Here is a 22,767-nt window from a genome sequence, read left to right on the forward strand (position 1 = left end):
ACATCGAACGATCCGTTTAAACATCTGACAATAATGTCGTACTTCGACCTGGGCAAGCACCCTAATTGCTTCCTTTTTCTCCTAATTGCTTCCTTCATCTGAAATAATATAATAAGTTATTATACATTTATACTTCATTAGTTAATAGAGCTTGTATTGAACACCGCGTGTCGAAAACGAATGTCTCACGACATGAGCTGAGCTAAAATCACTCGTCTGATAGCTCCGCTAAAATTTACAATCCGAACTTCCGGGCAATATGCGCAATGAAAGTAGCAAGTACTTCATGTAAAGTTTCATTGAAATCCAACCGAATTCAAATTCAGGGGAAAAATAGCGGGCAAACTTATGGCGGTCAACGGACAAACGGTCTGTAGAAACCAATGCTACGTGGATGGAAGGGATATAAAGAAGGGGCCCTGGGGGCCTAGGTCGCTCACCAGAAGTCACGACTAGGCAGGGTTCGAAGGTCAAAGACCTATAAACTCCATAAAATTTAAAATGTTCAAATCTACAGATTACAGGAGCTCGATCTGATTTTGGTAGAAAATACACTTTCGAAAAAATGACTGTAGCTTAAATATTTTAGCAGTTTAGGAGTTACGCACCCGGAAGGAATGCCACGGACAATTGGATAGACGGACGGACAACTGCAAATGCACTCTGAGGGGGGGGGGGGGCATAAAACATAAAAATCAATGCATGTTAAAACATCAATGCATATTAAGACAACTGAAAATTAAAATTATGTACAGTACTTACTGTCAAGAATTCTTTTGAAGTTTGAAGAAAGTTTGGATTTCAATTCTTTCTAGTCGAAAATCACAACTTTTCTTGCCGACCGCCAAGTCAAATATGGTTACTGACTTCTGAGTAAGACTCGTGTGCAAAATTCCCGCCTTTTTAAAGCGGCACGTTATCAAAGAAAAAATCGGAAACTTCAAAGCTTAGTCGGCTTCTCAGCAATATGACGTCGGAACGACAAATCAACTTTACAAAGTAATGTTTAGGAATACAGTCACACCTGTCTAAAGCAGCCAGTCAAACATCCTTATTTTTGGAGAGATATATTCATTTAAAAGAGCTCAAAATCTCTTAAATCGGATTTTGGTGAAAATACACTTTCGAAAAAAAAAGTTTTAAAAATTTGAAAATTGCTATTAATGATCTCCACGAAAGTATCTGGCCCGCCCGGGAATCGAACCCAGGCCGCCTGCGTGCCAATCTGACGCGCAAACCGACTGAGCTAGCCGGCGAAACAGTTACACAACCAGCAAAATCCATGTAAAGTGTGGTTAGAGTAGCTGTTTCTGTTACTGCTAGTTACGACGACGACGACGACGATGATGATGATGATGATGATGATGATGATGATGATGATGATACTTTTGTCACTTCCAATATTAGGTTAATACAATGTATTTGAGTTTGAAAAAAAGTTTACACATCGGCAGACTATTTCATTTATTAAGAAATACATAATTTATGTACCATATACGTAGGCCATTTTCATTTTTATGAGTTTTTTTGGTATGTACCAAATACGTTTTGGCGAGCATAGAAAAACTTATTCCAACCGAATATGGTACAATGTTTGTACCATATTCGGTCGAAAATTGTACCATCTTCGGTCCGAGTATGGTACATTTGTACCATATTCGGCCGAATATGGTACAAATGTACCATATTCGTTTTTGTACCAAATACGGTCCGACATAGCATCAATATAGGAATGAATAATTGATGTCGTCATACTTTCGTTAATTAGAGTCGTCACTTATTATGGAAGAATGACTTTAATAATTAAACGACTGATGTAGCACGGCCTTCATTATCATCAACTTCGTCTGAAGAATTTGTAACGCAAACAGCAAATGGTCAAAACAACAATCGATAACTATAAATCAGCAGCGACACGGTTACGCCAAAAGTTTTTTTTTATTAAGTGGGTAATTTGTTAAAGCGGGTATATACGATTTTGTCAAATATTTATGAATTTATATAAACAGTGTAAATAACTTATTATATAAATATTTCAATATAAATTAAAATAAAAGTTAAGAAGAACATGTGTCGAAAAATGCGAAATAAGCCAGATATTTAATTCTGAAATTGAAAACGGCTGTACAGCCGAATTCGCCAGCATGTTGCCATGTATACCATACATGTACGATGTGCATCTAAACTTACGAGGGGTGTTCCAGAAGTTCGTGGATTTTCGCTATAACTTTCATTTGGTAACATAAATGGACAAACAAATAGCATGTAAAGAATATCAAATATCATGGAAATACATAAAACAATAAATATATATCAGAGATTTAAAAATGTGAACAATGCGCACACCGACGCACGTGTAACGTTTCTGTTCAACGTCAATGACGTTATGAAGTTAACAACTGTCAAATCTTTTCCACATTATCACCTCCAACGCGAATGCACTTTATGTGTCGGGAAACCCACTTGTCAAAAGTGTCTCTATACCAGTCAGCGTCAAAAGACGACACGATTCGTTTTGCTGCAACTGTAAGTTCCTGTTTACTTGCAAAGCGAATACCGCGCAACTGTGATTTAACTTCCGGAAAGACGCGGAAGTCCATAGGGGCCAAATCCGGCTGTAAGGAGGACTTAGGCGCTGTAACGTGAAATTTGCCGTAAATTCTGTTTATCAACGACATTTAAACCAAATTTAAATTCGCGTAACGCTCATACTTATAATAAAATACACGCGTGCGCCGCATGTCGTAACTGAGGTCTCTATGGCAACACGTTTCAAACGCGCTTTACGGAATTCATGCGTTTTTAGCTTTTATATAAAGTCCGTGATAATTGGTTTGTATAATATGTAAATTTCATTGACTTTTACTAGCAAACTAATAAGTTATAGCGAAAATCCACGAACTTCTGGAACACCCCTCGTAGTTTAACGGTTTATAATACAAAGACGAATGCTTCGGTTATTGTAGGAAAATATGTACGTCACTATCGGCTCGGGGCGCTAATTTGTCTTTGCTGCATTTTATGAAATTCGGCTTTAATGTATAATTTTTCTTGCCTATTTTGTGTTATTGTAACATATTTTATCAATATATTACAATTAAACACATATAAAAAATCGTATATACCCGCTTTAAATGTAGATTTATTCTTCAACGGACAATGCACACATGCCTTTATATAACAGTTTATGCTGATTATGGAATGAACATTTGCACACACCGCCGTATTAATAGTTTGACTTATTGAGTAGTATTAAATAGCTTCGACTTTGTCTGCAAATTTTGGTGCCGAAGGTATGAATCATTGATGTCGCCTTACTTGCTTTGATAAGAGTCGCTTCTTCCTATGGCAGAAATAATATAATAAGCATAAGACGGGTGCAGCACGAACTAAATTATCATCATCGCCATCTGAATAATTTGGAATATAAAAACAAACTAATGCTTACAAGAGCAATCGAGAACTTCAAAAATAAAGACAGCAGCCAAAAGGTTACGCCAAAATTTTACTTTTTATAAAGTGCCGAGTTATTCATAAACGGTTATGCATTTATGGTTTCTAATATAAAACAATTTATACCGATGTTAACATAGAATAAACCTGGGTTCCTACCACTGTATTGATTAATTTATACTTTTGCGTATTCAACAACATCGATTTTGGGCAGAAAATTTGAGTTAGTTATTCCAGATACATGTACATGTTACTTAACATATTTCGAAGTACATTTGTATACCGCCTTCTAAGCAGTGAACAATAAAATCCTTAACCAGCGAGATATTTTACAGTGTAATCTTTCTTGTCATTTCCTTTTAAAAATTTTACAAACCATAATTGTAAAACCTCGAAAACAAGTGACATTAAGTCCACACAGGCTCTTCCACGTAGGCAGAAGTAGCACAATTTTGCAACACTACAGTCTACATGTCACACGTTTGAAACTTCATGTATGCATACGCCTCGGTTTTAGTAAACTAAACATACAACTTAACGACATTTGAAACGAAGTAATGGCACGTATGTCACAGATTTTGACCGATAAAACACTGTAATGCATGCGTTATGATTTAAAGTAGGACTTTGAAGCGTTAAGATTTAAAGAGACTTAGGGCATTTTGTTTTTTAAAATTGCAGTAAAGCTTTGTTCAAGTGTAGGTAAGTAAACCTATTTTCGCGGTTAATCGACCTCTGATGTTTATGTAACTTAACAATATTTGGCAATAAACAGATAACCACAACACCACACCAATACGCAGGATGTTTGTCATCTAAATGGGCCTTTTTACCGCAAGAGAGTGTTTAAAAATGATTTCACCCCCCCCCCCCCCCTTCCAATTTCTAATGTATGGGGAACAGTTTTTGAAATTCTTTTTTTGGTTACCTAAAATGAAAGACTATGACATATAACCAAATATATATTAAAAAAAACATGCAATGCGCGAATTTGAATATTTATTACTCGGTAAAATAGAAATGCCAAAACCAATTATAGGACATGTATATACATACATAAATGTCTTAATGATTTTGAACTGAACGACAACGTTATCAATGATTATGCATAAATTCGAAGGTCACGTTTTACAATCTTCAGTTTAATCATTGGAATGTAATGGGCCAGTGACTGAAAAATCGAAACACTTCCTATATCAATATAGTTTAAGTAGTTTAAAGGTCGGGTTACAGTCGACTAAACGTAAAGCAACTTTCAAACATAGTTTGACTGGCATTAACTTTGTGTCATAATTCTGATTGCAGTTCGCGTTGTTTGTCCGAAAACATCTAAGTAGTATTACAATACCAATGCGTGAATACAACATTGTATTTAAAAATTGTATTATTAAACGTACTTTTGGTATTTCCTCAGGCACCAAAATCACCGTTATCTATCAAATGGTAGGACTACAATAAATACTCACAGAAATAACATTATCCGTATGTAACATTTTCTAATTAAATGACAAATAGTGTATTTATCCACATTAACGGTCATTTTACAAATCGTTTGCAGTCAAATAATTAATGAAAATAACTTCTTAAAATTCTACATTATTAAAACGGTATTTGAATTGACCATCGTCACGTGGGTCGTGATCGCGGTAGGGATTTCTTCAGTTATGTTCGGAAACTGATAGGTAAATGTTGTTTACCAATACGCATATTATATAAAAAACACGAAATGATTAAGATGTTTCAAATGATAAAATATTTATAATAATATACTTTTAAAATTGAAAATAACAATAATTTCAATTATTTAATATATTATCTTTGCTAATTCTGCATTTTATAAATGTATACCAACATCCATATGACTCGTATTATATAATACAATTTTACAATCAAATACATTTGATGAAATATTTTCCATGAGATGATTCTAAAAACGTCTAATTATCAACATTCACAGTTATTATAATACTAAGGTCCACTTTGTTTTAAAAGTATATCGAACAAATTATATATAGATTTAGAAATAGTGGGAAAACGATCCCTTCGTGATTTTATAGAAAATGATAGTTTTAGAATCATTGCAAAACTGCATTGGTTTCTGCGAAGGAGTGCAGACGTGTGTAGACGTGTAAACATCTTGTTTATCCAGGTCCCTGGTTTATCTGATGACTTACAATTTCTTTCACATTGTATGCAATCGGTTTACTGAATGCGACAACAATACGTATGAATTTATCATTGTTATGATAGTGATATTATTACATTTTACTATATAATCGATTTATTAAAGAATTATTTTCCGATTTCGATAGATGATTATCAAAAAGCGAACATACAGTTTAAACATTCTTAAGTCACGAGTGTAATTATGTTTGTTTGAAAATAAAGAGTGCATTAATATTTGAATATATGACTTTTAAACATAATTATTTACCTTAACTAAGAACAAGTCACCTTAACGACTTGTGCAACAAAACTCGTGGCAGTTTGAGCTAATAGCGTAAAATCTTAAATATTACCTTAATTTTGCTCTCACTTTTATCATCAATGCACTAAAATTGCTTTCTTTCATGTTTAAATCAACTACGATATTAAAGGCAGTTTTGCCTCTATCCGTATTTTAATATCGGTATCAGTACCGGATCTCGTGATGTGATGTCATGCGATCGTTTTTAACTACTCTATTTATGAATTGCAAAATTTCCGCGCCACGATTGATAGCACTTTCTTTATGGCTCTACTGTACACAGAAAGTGAGGTCCAGAAATCTCCGCTTTCTTCTTTTCGGTGAATTGTAACGCAATCGTTTTAATTGTCGTTATTAGCCATTCTATTTTATAACATTGATTATGTCGCAAATGGAATTCAATTGTACAACGACACAGACCTGCTTATTAAGTGGACTCGACACACTTATCACCTTACATTAGAGTAACTAGGTTGCGGTGTACGGGTTTCGTAATATCGCCTAAGTCACTACAATTACAATGTTTGCGATCTGATAATCAAACACGAGTTTAAGGCCTGTCGCCGATAACGATCGCGTACGGGTCTCGAAACGAAATGTCAAATAGTTCTCAATATTGCTAAGATCCCTTAACTTTTCTGATAAAGTTAAGAAAAATGAATGTAATATACACAATTTGTGCCGTAGTTGTAGCCTGGTGCTGGTGTTGTCGCTCGTGCTGCTAATGATACTGAAATTATAATATTTACTTACAATAAGTACAATGTTTAACAAAACAAATGTGTTAAATACATTTTAATGAAATTCAATAAGAACGCGAACCGTAACAGAAAAGTCATTCGTTCAGTGCTCCATACAATCACCTTACCTTACGATATTATTGCAAGAATCGCTTTTTTTATCATAACCCCATTCCCAGATTTCTTTGAATACGAATTCCGCGTAATCTGTTAAAGTGTTAGTCAAAGCGCGCGTTTCAAAGTAAATGAAAGAAAATGTCCGATTATTTATTTCCATGTAACAGACACTTTTAACCGTTTATCAAACAAACACAGGCTTTCCTCTCACAACCGCCGATAGTGTTATACCATTGCAATTTTTAAAGTTGTTCGCTTGAAAGCATGATAATTTGAGGTTATCTGGTAGCACTTTAAACTGGATACATTTTTGCACTGTTTTAGGGCTAATGTAATCTGGTCGCACTTAAAACTTGCCTGGGCCCATTTTGCACGGTTCTTAGGGCTAATTGTATCTGGTCGCAATTAAAACTTGTCTGGGTCCATTTTGCATGGTTCTTAGGGTCAATGCTATCTGGTCGCACTTAAAACTGGCCTGGACCCATTTGTACGGTATTTTGGGCCACATAGATGATTTAAACGAAAGGTCTCATTATGGTTTCGATTTTCACAAACGCGTGAGGAATACGACATGATGTTTCAGGTGTAAATCTATTAAAAAAACAATATTGCGTACATTTACGAACATATTTACAGTATTAAAGGGGGTGTATAGACGGTCAAAACGGTCTTTTTTTTTTAATCTTCTGATAATAAAATAATAAAATCAGTACGATGAAACAATTTCGAAAAACCAAACACAGGTCTCTTTTTTTATAAACGACATTAACACTATATGCTCTTTATGAAAACACAAAAACTGCCCGAGACAGATGACATTGTTTTTGACGTGTTTTTTTCTCTCTTTTGCGGAGGGGTGGAGGGGACTTTCTAACAAGAGGGCCATGATGGCCCTGTATCGCTCCACTGTTTTTTATGCGAAAAAAACGCGCAATGCGCATGGGTTGAAATGTACTCAAGCATGTGACTTTCTCTGTCTATCCCTCGTCCCATTGGGCGCTTAAAGTTGGAAGGGTGAGCATTTTTATATATGGAAAAAGTTACTACCGTGTTAACTAAACAGACTAAAAAGCCTGTGAATTGTTCCTTTGAAGCACAGTCCCATTGCTTATAACGTAGGTACATTTATCTCTCCAAAAGATATTTTCGTTCTTTCTATTTCACATATTTTTAGATGCTGAAGATCAAATATACGCATTTGATTTGAAACAGATTCACAAGACCCGTAGGAATCAAAATGCCTTAACCCTTTACCAAACTACACATTTTGGACTTTCCCAATTTGAAAAAGGTTGCAAATAACAATTAAATTGTAATGGAATATTAAGGAAATAATCAGGTAGGGTAGAAATAATTGTGATAAAAGGAGAAATTGCTCATCTTGAGCAATTTCTCATTTTATCATAATTTTTATAAAGTCGTCAGCTATAAACCCGTAAAATCCTGATGGTGCTTGGTAAAGGGTTAATAATCTCTGGTTCCTTCTTAGAGCCTTTCACACAGTTATAACAAATACAATAGTAGCATCTTTCTTTGTAAAGAATCATCTCAAACAAGGGCTGTTTGTAAAACATGCATGCCCCCCATATGGGCTGTCAGTTGTAGTGGCAGCCATTGAGGGAATACATTTTTGGCACTGTGACCTTGACCTTTGACCTAGTGACCTGAAAATCAATAGGGGTCCATCTGTGAGTCATGATTAATGTACCTATGAAGTTTCATGATCCTAGGCGTAAGCTTTCTTTAGTTATCATCCGGAAACCATTTTTTTGTGTAAAGTCACCGTGACCTTGACCTTTGACCTAGTGACCTGAAAGTCAATAGGGGTCATCTGCGAGTCATGATAAATGTACCTATGAAGTTTCATGATCCTAGGCGTAAGTGTTCTTGAGTTATAATCCGGAAACCATTTTTCTAAGTTGAGTCACCGTGACCTTTGACCTAGTGACCTGAAAATCAATAGGGGAAATCTGCGAGTAATGATCCATGTACCTATGAAGTTTCATGATCCTAGGAATAAGCGTTCTTGAGTTATCATCCAGAAAACATTTTACTATTTCGGGTCACAGTGACCTTGACCTTTCACCTGAGAATCAATAGGGGTCATCTGCGAATCATGATTAATGCAACTATGAAGTTTCATGATCCTAGGCATAAAACGTTCTTGCGTTATCATCCGGAAACCATTTTACTATTTCCGGTCACCGTGACCTTGACCTTTGACCTAGTGACCTGAAAATCAATAGGGTTCATCTGCGAGTCATGATCAATGTACCTATCAAGTTTCATGATCATAGGCAAAAGCGTTCTTGAGTTATCATCCGGAGAACATTTTAATATTTCGGGTCACCGTGACCTTGACCTTTGACCTAGTGACTTCAAAATCAGCAGGGGTCATCTGCGAGTCATGATCAATGTACCTTTGAAGTGTCATGATCCTAGGCCTAAGCGTTCTTGAGTTATCATCCAGAAACCATCTGGTGGACGGACATACGGATGACGGACGGACCGACATGTGCAAAACAATAAACACCCTCTTCTTCGAAGATGGGCATACATATAATTAACAACCCACACATCCCTTAGACCAACAGGCCTGAGAATATTATGATAATCTAAAGATTATTTCTTATATTTATAAATGTATTTAATTAAGTAATACATATGACTTCTAAGATCAATTCATAACTTATATTAAGAAAATTATAAAATGATCAGAAATTTATATAGATCGTTGAGCAATTGACAATCATATCTCCACAATTCATGAATCACAATTCACAAATGGAACAATGAATCATTAGTTATTAAAAAGCAGCATATAGACAGTTAAGAACATTTCAGAATCATATATTGACTTTTATGGAACTAATTATGTTCATGGAAGTTGTGTTTTTAAATCAATAAGATATTATTAAACTGGTTTAAACACTACAAAAAAGACATTAAATAAACATGTCATCCGAAATTTTTTTATCCGGATATATGGTCACTTTCGACATATTTAAATAAATCCCGACTTTTTTCAGTTTATAAGAAAAACATTCAGAACACATGTTCTTACTTCAATTCCCTTGTAAGCAGTCACCATCTGATCTAAAATGGCACTAAATGACAGGGTTTTATCTCATGTTTACAAGATGTTGTTGTTGTTATTGGTCACAGCCACACGGCCGCAGTAATCTCCCCTGGTAAACGTCATATGCTCAGTTTTGTGACCTCCCGGGACAGGGTCAAATTTGAGCCCTGGGGAATAATTTGAACAAATTTGGTAGAGAACTATTAGATATCACAACATACCAAATTTAGTAGCCCTAGGCTCTATAATTAAGAACAATAAGATGTTTGAAGTTTGCACAAAATAGGCCTTATTTAAGCATATGTTCATTTTTGTGACCCCTGGGGCAAGGTCAAATTTGTTCCCAGGGTCATAATTTGAAAAAACTAAGTAGAGAACTATTAGATGTCACAACCTACCAAATTTGATAGAAATACGCCCAATGGTTATGGACAAGAAGATTTTTATAGTTTGCACAAAATGGGCCCAATATAAGCATATGTTCAATTTTGTGACCCCTGGGGAACGGTCAAATTTGAACCCAGGGGCTTAATTTGAACAAACTTGGTAGAAGACTATAAGATGTCATTACATACCAAATTTGGTAGCCCTATGTCATACGGTTATGGACTAGAAGATTTTTAAAGTTTGCACAAAATGGGCCTTATATAAGCATATTTTCGATTTTTTGACCCCCCAGGGCGGGGTCAAATTTGACCCCAGGGGCATAATTTGAACAAACTTGGTAGAGGACTATAAGATGTCACTACATAGCAAATTTGGTAGCCCTATGCCCAATGGTTATGGTTAAAAAGATGTTTAAAGTTTATTACAAATAGGCCTTATATAAGCAAATTTTCAATGTTTTGACCCCCCGGGGCAGGGTAAAATTTAACCCCAGGGGCATAATTTGAACAAACTTGGTAGAGGAATATAAGATGTCACTACATAGAAAATTTGGTAGCCCTAGGCCCAATGGTTATGGACAAGAAGATTTTTAAAGTTTGCACAAAATAGGCCTTATAAAAGCAAATTTTCAATTTTTTAACCCCTCGGGGCAGGTTCAAATTTGACCCCAGGGGCATAGTTTGAACAAACTTGGTAGAAAACTATAAGATGTCACTACATAGCAAATTTGATAGCCCTAGGCCCAATGGTTATGGACAAGAAGATTGTTAAAGTTTGCACAAAATAGGCCTTATATAGCAAATTTTCAATTTTTTAACCCCCCGGGGCAGGGTCAAATTTGACCCCAGTGGCATAATTTGAACAAACTTGGTAAAGGATTATAAGATGTCACTGCATACCAAATTTGGTAGCCCTACGCCATACGGTTATGGACAAGAAGATTTATAAAGTTTGCACAAAATAGGCCTTATATAAGCAAATTTTCAATTTTTTGACCCCCGGGGCAGGGTCAAATTTGACCCCAGGGGCATAATTTGAACAAACTTGGTAGAGGACTATAAAATGTCACTACATACCAAGTTTGGTAGCCCTAGGCCCAATGGTTCTTGACAAGAAGATTTATAAAGTTTGCACAAAATAGGCCTTATATAAGCAAATTTTCAATTTTTTGACCCCCAGGGGCAAAGTCAAATTTGACCCCAGGGGCATCATTTGAACAAATTTGAAAGAGGTTCACCACAGGAACATTCCTGAGAATTTTCATCAGAATTGGACTAGTAGTTTAGGAGAAGAAGATGTTTGAAGAAAAAGTTAACGCACGCACGGACGCACGCACACACGACGGACACAGGACCATGACATAAGCCCCGCTGGCCTTTGGCCAGTGGAGCTAAAAATGTTTGCTTTCATCAAATATGTATGTACTGCAGAAATTATTGCTTTCATCAAATATTTGTACACTGTTGAGACGATGTAACCGATGAAGACACGTTGAAAAAATAAATTTTAGAATCATCATTGGTGGTGCGCAAAGGTCAAATCCATGTATCATAAGGTTACCGTCGGGCGATTATTGAAAACCACGCGTAGCACATGTGCTCAAATCATGCGAGTCTGTTCTATTTTAAGAACCGGAATGAGAACTTCAATGCGCTGGATGTACGGTTTATTAAATTATGAAAAAAACGTTTAGTTACTTTGAAAGATTTAAAGGAAAAACAACTTACATTGAAATAAAAAGCAGACATGTTCCGCGAAAAGTATATATAAATCCGCGTCTTTGAATTATATGGCTATAATCTAGTCGTCTTTTTCACATAGCTCTCCACACCGTACAATCGACTCGAGCGACGATGGTGGATCATGCGACGACTGAGATACTGTTTACATGTCGGTGAACAGCGGAGTGTAAATATTCCCCTATCCGTATTGGATTGAGCAGGTTTGAGTGTGTACTTTGAGAGTCTAAGTAAGAAGGACTTTCCTAGCTGCTCACTTTTAAAATCCGTTTCTAGGATTTCCGAAGCTAGGAAGGTAGGGATTACGTTCACAAAGTCCTTCTAACTTAGGCTCTAAAAGAACACGCTCAAACCCGATTAATTAGATTAAAGATTAATTATAAGCGGTATTCATAAAAACAAAATATTTTATAGTTTAAGCGTTTTTTATTTTATTTCATTTTATTTTCCAATCGATAAATTCATATAATAAATTGCATAGAGCAAAAGACATATATACCGTTTTGAACAGGTTGTAATCATCAAGTTATATATGGAACAAACAAAAATTAATGGCATGGTCCATCAAATACATAAACTAAAGAAGACAAATTGTTAACGAAAAAACTGAAAAATTACATTCATAAGAATACATTTTTGTAGTTATTTTAACACTTTCATTTCAAATAACGAACAATTAACAAAATCATATTGACATGGAAATTAAGTTGTACAAATAATAATACTTTTTTGATACAAACAAACTCTTAACTGACATAACATTACATCTTTTTTAAACTACCAAAAGTTGCTAGCCATTCACGGATATAAATATAAAGAGCGCTTTGGCACAATTATGTAAAATGGTATAATGGTATTATGTTCCGCTGTACAACCAGATAAAACCCTGCTCCAAATAATACTTTTCTCAAGTTGGCAAATATATTTGTCTTTGTTGTATTTTCATTTATTCACTGCAGGGCGCATTATTCGATAATCAAACGATTTCTGCAACGTTTATGCAGAAAGAAGTTCGGAAGAAGGACGCCAATTTCGAATACTTAATGCAAATCCATTGATTACGGGTAAATGCGACTAGATCTTCCAAAAGGAATGTTCTAAAATGATTCAATTAAGTTCATATTACGTGGTAACTTACCATGCAGAATGATGACAAAACACATGCCATTTAATCCGCAATGCAGACGATGACAAAATAATTGCCACTTAATCCGCAATGCAGACGATGACAAAATATATGCCACCTAATCAGCAATCAATCCATTAACATGATTGTCATACCAAGACTTAACTCATTTATGCCTAGCGTCTAAAAAAGGCCTTGGCAAACAGCATAGACCCAGATGAGAAATATAGAAACAAATATACTTAACATCCCTAATTTTGGAAATAAATTTATCAAATTTAGAAGGATGGGATAGTCCACTTGGCATAAATGGGTTAAATTGCGTAATCACTACATGCAAACAAGGTCAGTGTGAACTATGATTTCTTACTAGTTTCTAAACAAGCAAAATCTACTTTAAACATACACAATGTACGAGGTAAAACGACTTGCACCAAAATGTAAAATTTTACATTTATATGAAATTTGTAATGTCAAGTGTATAAATGTAATGATAATGAAATTCGCAACAATAATGCGTATATTACAGTCGACAAACGTACTTTTATTAAGCTGTAAAAGTCGCCCAACAAGATTAAATACTCCTTAAACAAATACCGTTTAAAAATGTAATGGCATTATTCGCACAAATTGTTCGGCATTGATTTACTAAAGGTAAAATCTTTCTAACAATCCCCGTACAACAGTGTTTCCAGTTTTCAAAATCTGTCTTGACTGAAGGTTTTAAAAATCAGTATTTGAGAATGTAATTTTTTAAACGGGTGTGGTGTCCGACGGGTAAGATTTACAAATTTAAACACAAAATATTAGACACAAAATACGTTAAAACATATTTCCCCACACGCATTTTACAGATATAAAATTATTATCCATTTTCCTCCTTTTACGGATTTTTTCTTGATCTTCACCCATTACAATTTTGTTTCCATGAGATTTTTTTAAATTAGCATTAAACATTGATTACACCGCCTTTCAATTTGAATGTTGCGATATTGGAAAAAATATTTTATTATTCTAATTTCATAATTTGGTATGCATACAATTATAGACGTAGGATAAATGAAAAATGCTTTAACTAATTAGAAACGGCTCTTTATATGTGATCATTAATAGCTTATAAAAATGAAAAAAATTATAACACTGTGTCCTTAAAGGTGACCACTCATGCCGAGCGAACCAGACCAGTACCCGACCGCTTGGTCGGGCTTGATCGAGTTGATCTGATCGGCAGTGGGAACCCAGCTTAATGAGGTCACACGTTCACTTCAATTTCGTCTGTCGTTAGCATTGCTAGTGAAAGCTGCGCAGCGTCGAACTGATAATAATAATGCTACAGCTTCTTCTGTTGCTGCTGATGATGATGAGGAGGATGAGGATGATTATGATTTAATCACATGGTTGAGGTATCACGTTATGCTACCGTCTTCCACCTGTGCATACGAAGGGTAAAAGGCACTTTATCGGCGATGACGTCATATCATCTGGACTTTGTTTACTGTTCAGGTCACATCCTGTCATGTCCGCGCCTGCGCGCTGTAATTTCCGCACAGCGAGACTATTGTTAGCCAAGGAAGCGTACATCACCGGAGTCTTACTACTGTTGTCTCTCACATTTAAGTCCGCACCGTTTGAGATTAACACATCGATAATACTGACGTCACCGCGGTGGGCGGCCAGGTGGAGCGCTGAGCATCCACCTGGGACGCCGTCTGGAGATCCCATAGTTAAATTCACGTCGACGCCCGCCTTGAGACAAAGTTTCACCATTTTGCGAGCGCCTCGCAAAACAAAAGCGTGAAAAGGCGTCCAACCGTCGACTTCGTGCATGAACACGTCACAAGCATACTTCCGGTTCTGCTTCACTAGCTGCTTCCCGGCGTCATTCAGGCTGTCTTCGTCCCGGCGTAAGAGCGCTAGAAGGGTACAAGCGTCCGAGTGCAGGTCATCCTTGGTCATCGGGACGCATTTAACCATCGGACCAGCGGAGAAGTCAGCGGATGGTCGGAGGTTAGGTATAAATCTGGAACGAGACGATACCGATATTTCAAATATATCACTTTCTAAGAAACCTCTATTGGATAACTTTACAATCTCAAAAGTGTCAAGTAAATCACATTGAGATTAAAACTCTGTATTTATTCGTCTGGAATATATGAAGCTTAATGACAAAAAATGGGTATCGGTAAAAATGGGCATGAACTAAACGCAATAAAACTAAACTAGTATTATGCCATTAAAGATTCATCATTAATTCATCTTATACACGTGTTTAAAGAGGGGCGATACACTTATGAACTATCCACAGGAAACTCGTGTTCATTCATTGATCAAGAGACGGGCTTATCATTTAATTCTGCAGATAAAAATGTCTACGCTGCGAAATTATAAAATCAATGCAAAAGCTGCAGACTGGCACTAGCAATAATACCTAGTTGTACAATCTATTCTACGACTTAGAGGGCCTTTTCACGTTTTGGTAAATTGACAACATTAAATTAAGCTGTTTCTAATTCGAACATTTAAGTTTTAGTTATGATATTTGTAAGGAAACAGTAATACTGAACATTTACCAGGCTCTAAAATAGCCATTATATGCATCTTTTGGCGATTTAAATACCTGAAAATTATAAAGCGTTCCAACGCGAAACGATTGAATAATTTGGAGAGTTCTGTTGTTGTCGTTATATTTTGTGAAACTACGAGCATTACTTTAATAAAGTAAAATAATAGTAGTGGTCTTGGCGGTAGGCTTTTACTCCAGGACTCCAGGGTTCAGTGGTTCGAACCCTGTTTAGGGATATATTTTTTCTGTTTTTTTAAAGATTTTATTCTTGATTTTTACTGGAGCTTTTTAGATACAGTGTTTACATTTATCAATATAAAGCATTTAATGACAAACTTCAATACATGTCAAAATCTGTGAAAAGGACTCTTTGAGAATTAAGAATAGACTAAGACTCAAGTCATCTTACATGTAGCTCATAATTTGATTAGATACAGGTTATGAATGGAAAAGAAATGCACATATTAAGCATTATTTGGTCAAACCAATTAAGGGCTCTGTTATTTTCTTTTGAAAGAGTTGATTGTAAGGGCAATGATTCGTATAACCTGACTATTGATATTAACAACACTTTTTACAAATTAAAAGCATTTCAACTTAAAAAATTATTATTTATCTTGGCAAAATTTTTAGGCATGCCCATACTATACCAAAGGTAGGATTAATATACGTATAGCGTACTCTGGCAAAATTATGTAAAATTGTGTAATGGTATGTTTTCCTTCATACAATCAAATAAAACACTGCCCTCGATAAAAACGTCCACATGTTGGCAAATATATTTGCTACAGCTACCTTAAACACCACAGACAAGCCAATAAGTGAAAAATAAAATTTTTTATGCGAATGCACTAAACACTGTTCGGATCAGACGCTGTTCTGGGCATCTAATATTTCATCAAATAAATATCTCTTGGATACAATATATTTCTGTTCCTCACATTGCAGTCACTTTTGAAGAGACTAAAGTTCATAATGCGATATCTGGTATAAGACAAAGTCGGCTAGACTGTAAATTCCAATTCCCGTTTACCCTTGTGTAACTGTAGATATACAATGTAGACATGGACGCTTCTCGTATTGAATGAAAGAGCATCAATATAGGGATGAATAAATGATGTCGCCACACTTTCGTTGATTAGAGTCGCCACTTATTATTGAAGAATTAATATAATATTCAAACGACTGATGAAGCAAGGCCTTCATTATCATCAACTTCATCTAAAGAATTTGTAACGCAAACAACAAACTGTTACAACAACAATCGATAACTACAAATCAGCAGCGACACGGTTAGTCGGGTTACCCTAAACTTTTTTTATTAAGTGGATAATTTCTTAGATGTTTATTTATTCTTCAACGGACAATGCCCACATGAACTTAAAGGGGCCTTTTCACAGATTTTGGCATTTTTTTTAACTTATTCATTAAATGCTTTATATTGATAAATGTAAACATTGGATCATAAAAGCTCCAGTAAAAAATCAAGAAAAAAATTTAAAAAAGGAAAAGAACATTGCCCGGAGCAGGTTTCGAATCAGTGACCCCTGGAATCCTGCCAGAGTCCTGAAGTAAAAACGCTTTAGCCTTCTGAGCTATTCCGCCGAGTACACATTCTTGACGTATTTTATACCTTATATAAGCAATCTTCGTAGTTTCACAAAATTTAACGACAAAAACAGAGCTCTCCAAATTATTCAATCGTTTCGCGTTGCAACGCTTTATAATTTTTAGGTTTTAAAATCGTCAAAAGATGCATATAATGGCTATATTAGGGCATGGTTAATGTTCAGTATTACTGTTTCCTCACAAATATCATAACTAAAACGAAAACTTACGAATCTGAAACAACTTTTTTCAATTTTGTCAATTTACCAAAGCGTGAAAAGATCCCTTTTAGAACAGTTTAGTCTATTTATGGAATGAACATTTGCTCATACCGCAGTATAAATAGTATTGAGTAGAATTAAATAGCTTCGACTGCGTCGGCATATTTTGGTGCTGAAGGTACTAATCATTGATGTCGCCTTACTTGCTTTGATAAGAGTCGCTTCTTCTAATGGCAGAAATACAATAATAAGCAATACTATAATAGGCAAAAGAGTGGTGCAGCACGAACTAAAGTACCATCATCGTCATCTGAATAAATTGGAATATATAAAAATAAACTAATGCTTACAAGAACAATTGAGAACTTTAAAAAATAAAGACAGCAGCAAAACGGTAACGACAAACGTTGTTTTTAAGTGCTGAGTTATTCATAAAAAGTTATGCATTAATTAATTAGCCGCTCAGCCTGTATGCATACGCATCGATTATAATAAACTAAACATACAACTTAACGGCATTTGAAAACTAGTAATGGTGCGTATGTCACAGTTTTTGACCGATAATACACTTTCATGCATGCGTTATGATTTAAAGCGTTTATACATTCATAAATGTTTTATTTATTTTGAACTGAGCGACAACGCAATCAGTGATAATATATAAATTAGGATGTCACGGTCCACTATCTATAGTTTAATCATTGGAATGTTATGGGCCAGTGACTGAACAATCGAAACACTTCCTTTATCAATATACCGGTAGTTGAAATACTAAGGTCGGGTTACATTCGACTAAACGTAAAGATTTTAAAGTTTTACACATACTTTGACTAACATTAACTTTGTGTTATAATTCTGAATGAATTCCCAATGTCTGTCCGCAAAAATTGTATTATTAAACGTAAACGAATACTTTTGGTATTTACGCAGGAACCCAAATCTATCTAATGGTAGGACTACAATAAAGTACTCACAGAAATAACATTAGCCGTGTGTAGCATTTTCTAATTAAATGACAAATAGTGTATTTATCCGCATAAACGATCATTGTTCAAATCTTTGGCAGTCAAATAATGATTGAAAATAACTTCTTAAAATCCTACATTATAAAAACGTGGGTCGTGATCGGTAGGTATTTGTTGAGTTATGCCCGTAACCTGTTCGGTAAATGTTATTTACCAATACGCATAGTACAGCAAAAAAAACGAGGTGATTATGATGTTTTTAATGTTAAATACTAATACTTTTAAAATTGAAAATAACAAAAATTTCAATTATTAAATACACTATCTTTGCTAATCCTGCATTTTATAAATGTATCCCAACATCCATACGACTCGTATATCATATAATACAATTTTACAATCAAATACATTTGATGAAATATTTTACCTGAGATGCATCTAAAAACGTCTAATTATCAACATTCAAAGTTATTAGAATACTAAAGTGCACTGTGTTTTAAAAGTATATCGAACGAATTATATATAGATTTAGAAATAGTGGGAAAACGATCCCTTCGTGAATTTATAGAAAATGGTAATTTTAGAATCATTGCAAAAATGCATTGGTTTTCTGAGAAGGAGTGCAGACGTGTGTAGACGTGTAAACATCTTGTTTATCCAGGTCCCTGGTTTATCTAATGATGTACAATTTCTTTCACATTGTATGCAATCGGTTTGTGGAATGCGGCAACAATACGTATGGATTTATCATTGTTATGTTAGTGATACTATTATATTTAACAAAATTATCGATTTATTAAAGAATTATTTTGCCGATTTCGATAGATGATTATCAAAAAGCGAACATATAGTTTTAACATTATTATGTCATGTATGTAATTATGTTTGTTTGAAAAAAGTGTGCATTAATATTTGACTTTTTAAACATAGTTATTTAGCTAAACTGTGAACAAATCCCCTTAATAAATTTTACAATTAAAATAGTGGTATGGTATTTTGTGCAAACAGCGTAAAATCGTAAATTTTACCTTAATTTTGCTCTCACGTTTATCATCAATGCACTAAAATTGCTTTCTTTCATGTTTAAATCCACTACGATAATAAAGGCAGTGTTTCCTCTATCCGTATTTTAATATCGATATCATTACCGCATCACTAGTTGTTATGTCATGCGATCGTTTTTCACTACTGTAGTCCGGTATTGCAAAATCGCCGCACCGCGGTCGGTAGCAATTTCGTAATGGCTCTAATGTTCATAGAAACTGATGTTCATACAACAAAACATTGGCCTACGCTCGTGTGACGCTGACTATTCTGATGCGCTAGTGCCCGCCGCATAAATGACCGTTGACATGCGATAGATTTAAAGATTGGCATTACGCAGCATTATTGCTCAAGTGCACGCGCGTCGGGAGCCCTTTATAAAGAACAGAACCTACCGACATAGACATCCGTTATGTGTGCGGATGATCGGACAAAGTACGTAAATATGTAGCTGTAACATTATAAAACGGAATGGACAACGTGTTCTAAGATACAATCTATTCATCTGGGATACAGTCCAAATTTAATAATTAACGTAGCCTTAACCCATTTATGCCTAGCTTCTAGAAAAAAAAGGCATTGGCAAACAGCGTAGACCCAGATGAGACGCCGCGCTGTTTCCTTAAAGGAATTTCTGTAAGAAATATTCTAAATATAGAAATAAATATACTAGACATCCCTAATTTTGGAAATAAATTGATCAAATTTAGAAGGATGGGAGAGTCCACTAGGCATAAATGGGTTAATCACGTAACGGATCTAGTAATTTTCTGTCTTGTCAATAGTTTGAAATATTGATAGTAAGTTCGACCACTCCATTTTTGTAACAAGCCTGCATTGTGACGTAGTATAGTCGTGTAGCCTCAAAGAAATCACAGCTTTCGTCTATGCGGTTAACCCTTAAAGCGCTGGAGCTGAATTTTAAAGGCCTTTGCAAACAGTTTGGATCCAGATGAGACGCCACAGAACGTGGCGTCTCATCTGGATCCAAACTGTTTGCTATTCTGATAGTATTCTTTGAAAAAAATTCGAAGAAAATGCTAATTTTAGAAATTCTACAGACGACATTTTAGCAGACGACAAATTTCCCAGCATGCAAAGGGTTAATGGCAACGCAATCGTCGTAAGTGTCGTGATCAGCCATTCTATTTTATAACATTAATCGTGACGCAAATGGAATCCAGTTGTACAACGACATAGACCTGCTTTTAAGTGGACTCGACACACGTATCACCTTACGTTAGCGTAACTAGGTTGCGGTGAACGGGTTTCGTAATATCGCATAAGTCACTACACTGTTTGCGATATGATAATCCAACACGAGTTTAAGGTCTGTCGCCAATAACGATCGTGTGCAGCTCTCGAAACGTTATGTCAAATATTTATCAATACATGTATTGCTTAGATCCCTTAACTTTGCTGATAAAGTTAAGAAAAATGCATATAATGTACAAAATTTGTGCCGAAGTTGTAGAATTTGCTGTTTTTGTCGCTTCTGCTACTGATTATATAAACTTATAATATTACAATACGTACTATGTTGAACCGAAACACATTTTTTAAATGCATTTTAATAAAATTCAATTTCTGGCAGTATGTCATTGTGATAAGAATTGTAACAGAAAAGTGATTCGTCCTGTGCGCTAACACAAATACTCTACCTTACGATATTTAGCTCCCACGAATGCACGTATCGTTTTTTTTAATCAGAACCCCATACCCAGATTTCTTTGAATACGAATTCCGCGTAATCATGTAAAGTGTTTGTCAAAGCGAGCGTTTCAATGTAAATAAAAGAAAAGTTCTGATAATTCATTTTCCTGAAACAGACACGTATAAAACCGTTTATCAAACAAACGCATGCTTACTCATTAAAACGCTGATAGTGTTTTACCATTGCAATGTTTCTAGTTATTCGCTTACAAGCATAACCTCAATTTGAGGTTATCTGTTCGCACTTCAAACTTTTCTGACCCCAATTTTTGCGGTTGTTAGGGCCAATGGTATCTGGTCGCACTTAAAACTGGTCTGGACCCATTGTGTACGGTTCTTAGGGTCAAAGGTATCTGGTCGCACTTAAAACTGGTCTGGACCCATTTGTGCACGGTACTTAGAGCCAAGGGCATCTGGTCGCACTTAAAACTGGTCTGGACCCATTTTGCACGGTTCTTAGGGCTAATGGTATCTGGTCGCACTTAAAACTGGTCTGGGCCCATTTGTGTACGGTTCTTAGGGCCAAAGGTATCTGGTCTCACTTAAAACTGGTTTGGACACATTTGTGCACGGTTCTTAGGGCCTAAGGTATCTGGTCTCACTTAAAACTGGTCTGGACACATTTTGGCACGGTTCTAAGGGCCAATGGTATCTGGTCGCACTTCAGACTGGGCCGGGACAATTTGTATACGGTTCTTAGGGCAAAAGGTATCAGGTCGCACTTCAAACTGGTCTGGACCCGTTTTTGTACGGTTCTTAGGGCCAAGGGTATCTGGTCGCACTTAAAACTGGTTTGGACCCATTTTGTACGGTTCTTAGGGCCAAGAGTATCTGGTCGCACTTAAAACTGGTCAGGACCCATTTTGTACGGTTCTTATGGCCAATGGTATCGGGTCGCACTTAAAATTGGTCTGGGCCCATTTTTTGTACGGTTCTTCGGGCCAATGGTATCTGGTCGCACTTAAAACTGGTCTGGGCCCATTTTGTTCTGTTCTAAGGGCCACATAGATAATTTTAATGAAAGCTCTCCCTATGTTTTTGGTTTGTGGGGAATACGACATAATTTGCCAGGGGTTGAGCTATGAAAATATTGCGTACATTTACGAACATATTTACTAGTAGTAAAGAGGGTTTATAGACGGTCAATACGGTTTTATATTTTTAAACAAAATCTGTTGATAATACAATGACAAAATCAGTACGATGAAACAATATCGAAACACAAAACACAGGTCTCGATTTTATAAACGACAGATGCAATATGTACTCTTTATGTATACACAAACACTCCCAGAGAGAGGGGGGGGGGGGACTCGGGGAAAATTGGTTGTACAAGTAAACGCATACGTCGGACTTATTGATAAGTGTACTATAGCGGTGTAATTTTGGATTGAAATGCGCATACGCATTTGCTGTAAGGGTGACTGGAACCGTGCAGCAGATGTATTTATTGAAATAGAATGAATGTCATCGTCTGAACCCATATTCATTCAAATACGCTCTGGGTCTTGATATCTTTAATGTAGTGACACCGGCATATATAAC

General features: G+C 35.7%; 2 protein-coding genes across 10 annotated transcripts in view; both read right to left on the reverse strand.

The window, feature by feature from the left end:
• Window positions 1-19,780, reverse strand: part of LOC127850466 (uncharacterized) — a 50,198-nt gene extending 30,418 nt beyond the window's left edge. Inside the window, exon 1 of the mRNA XM_052383520.1 lies at window positions 19,494-19,780. Coding sequence (XP_052239480.1) covers window positions 19,494-19,546 — 53 coding nt within the window. The 5' untranslated portion in view covers window positions 19,547-19,780. The remainder of the gene's footprint in view (window positions 1-19,493) is intronic.
• Window positions 1-22,767, reverse strand: part of LOC127850467 (uncharacterized) — a 36,593-nt gene that overhangs the window by 7,704 nt on the left and 6,122 nt on the right. Inside the window, exons 1-2 of one of the 9 annotated variants that reach the window (XM_052383536.1) lie at window positions 6,789-6,989; window positions 6,592-6,650 (exon numbers count right to left, since the gene is read on the reverse strand). The exons of 1 other annotated variant lie outside the window; for it this stretch is intronic. Coding sequence is in view for 5 of the 8 variants with exons in the window: in XM_052383532.1 (XP_052239492.1) it covers window positions 14,525-15,128; window positions 18,893-18,903 (615 nt within the window). In the remaining 3 variants the exon portion in view is untranslated. Of the gene's footprint in view, window positions 1-3,829; window positions 3,964-5,972; window positions 6,318-6,340; window positions 6,510-6,591; window positions 6,651-6,788; window positions 6,990-14,098; window positions 15,129-18,892; window positions 19,034-22,767 lie in introns of those variants that run through there. 7 more of the 9 variants (XM_052383532.1, XM_052383533.1, XM_052383528.1 and 4 more) reach the window with 7 other exon arrangements.

This window comes from Dreissena polymorpha, chromosome 11, assembly GCF_020536995.1.
Source record: "Dreissena polymorpha isolate Duluth1 chromosome 11, UMN_Dpol_1.0, whole genome shotgun sequence".
Classification (NCBI taxonomy): domain Eukaryota; kingdom Metazoa; phylum Mollusca; class Bivalvia; order Myida; family Dreissenidae; genus Dreissena; species Dreissena polymorpha.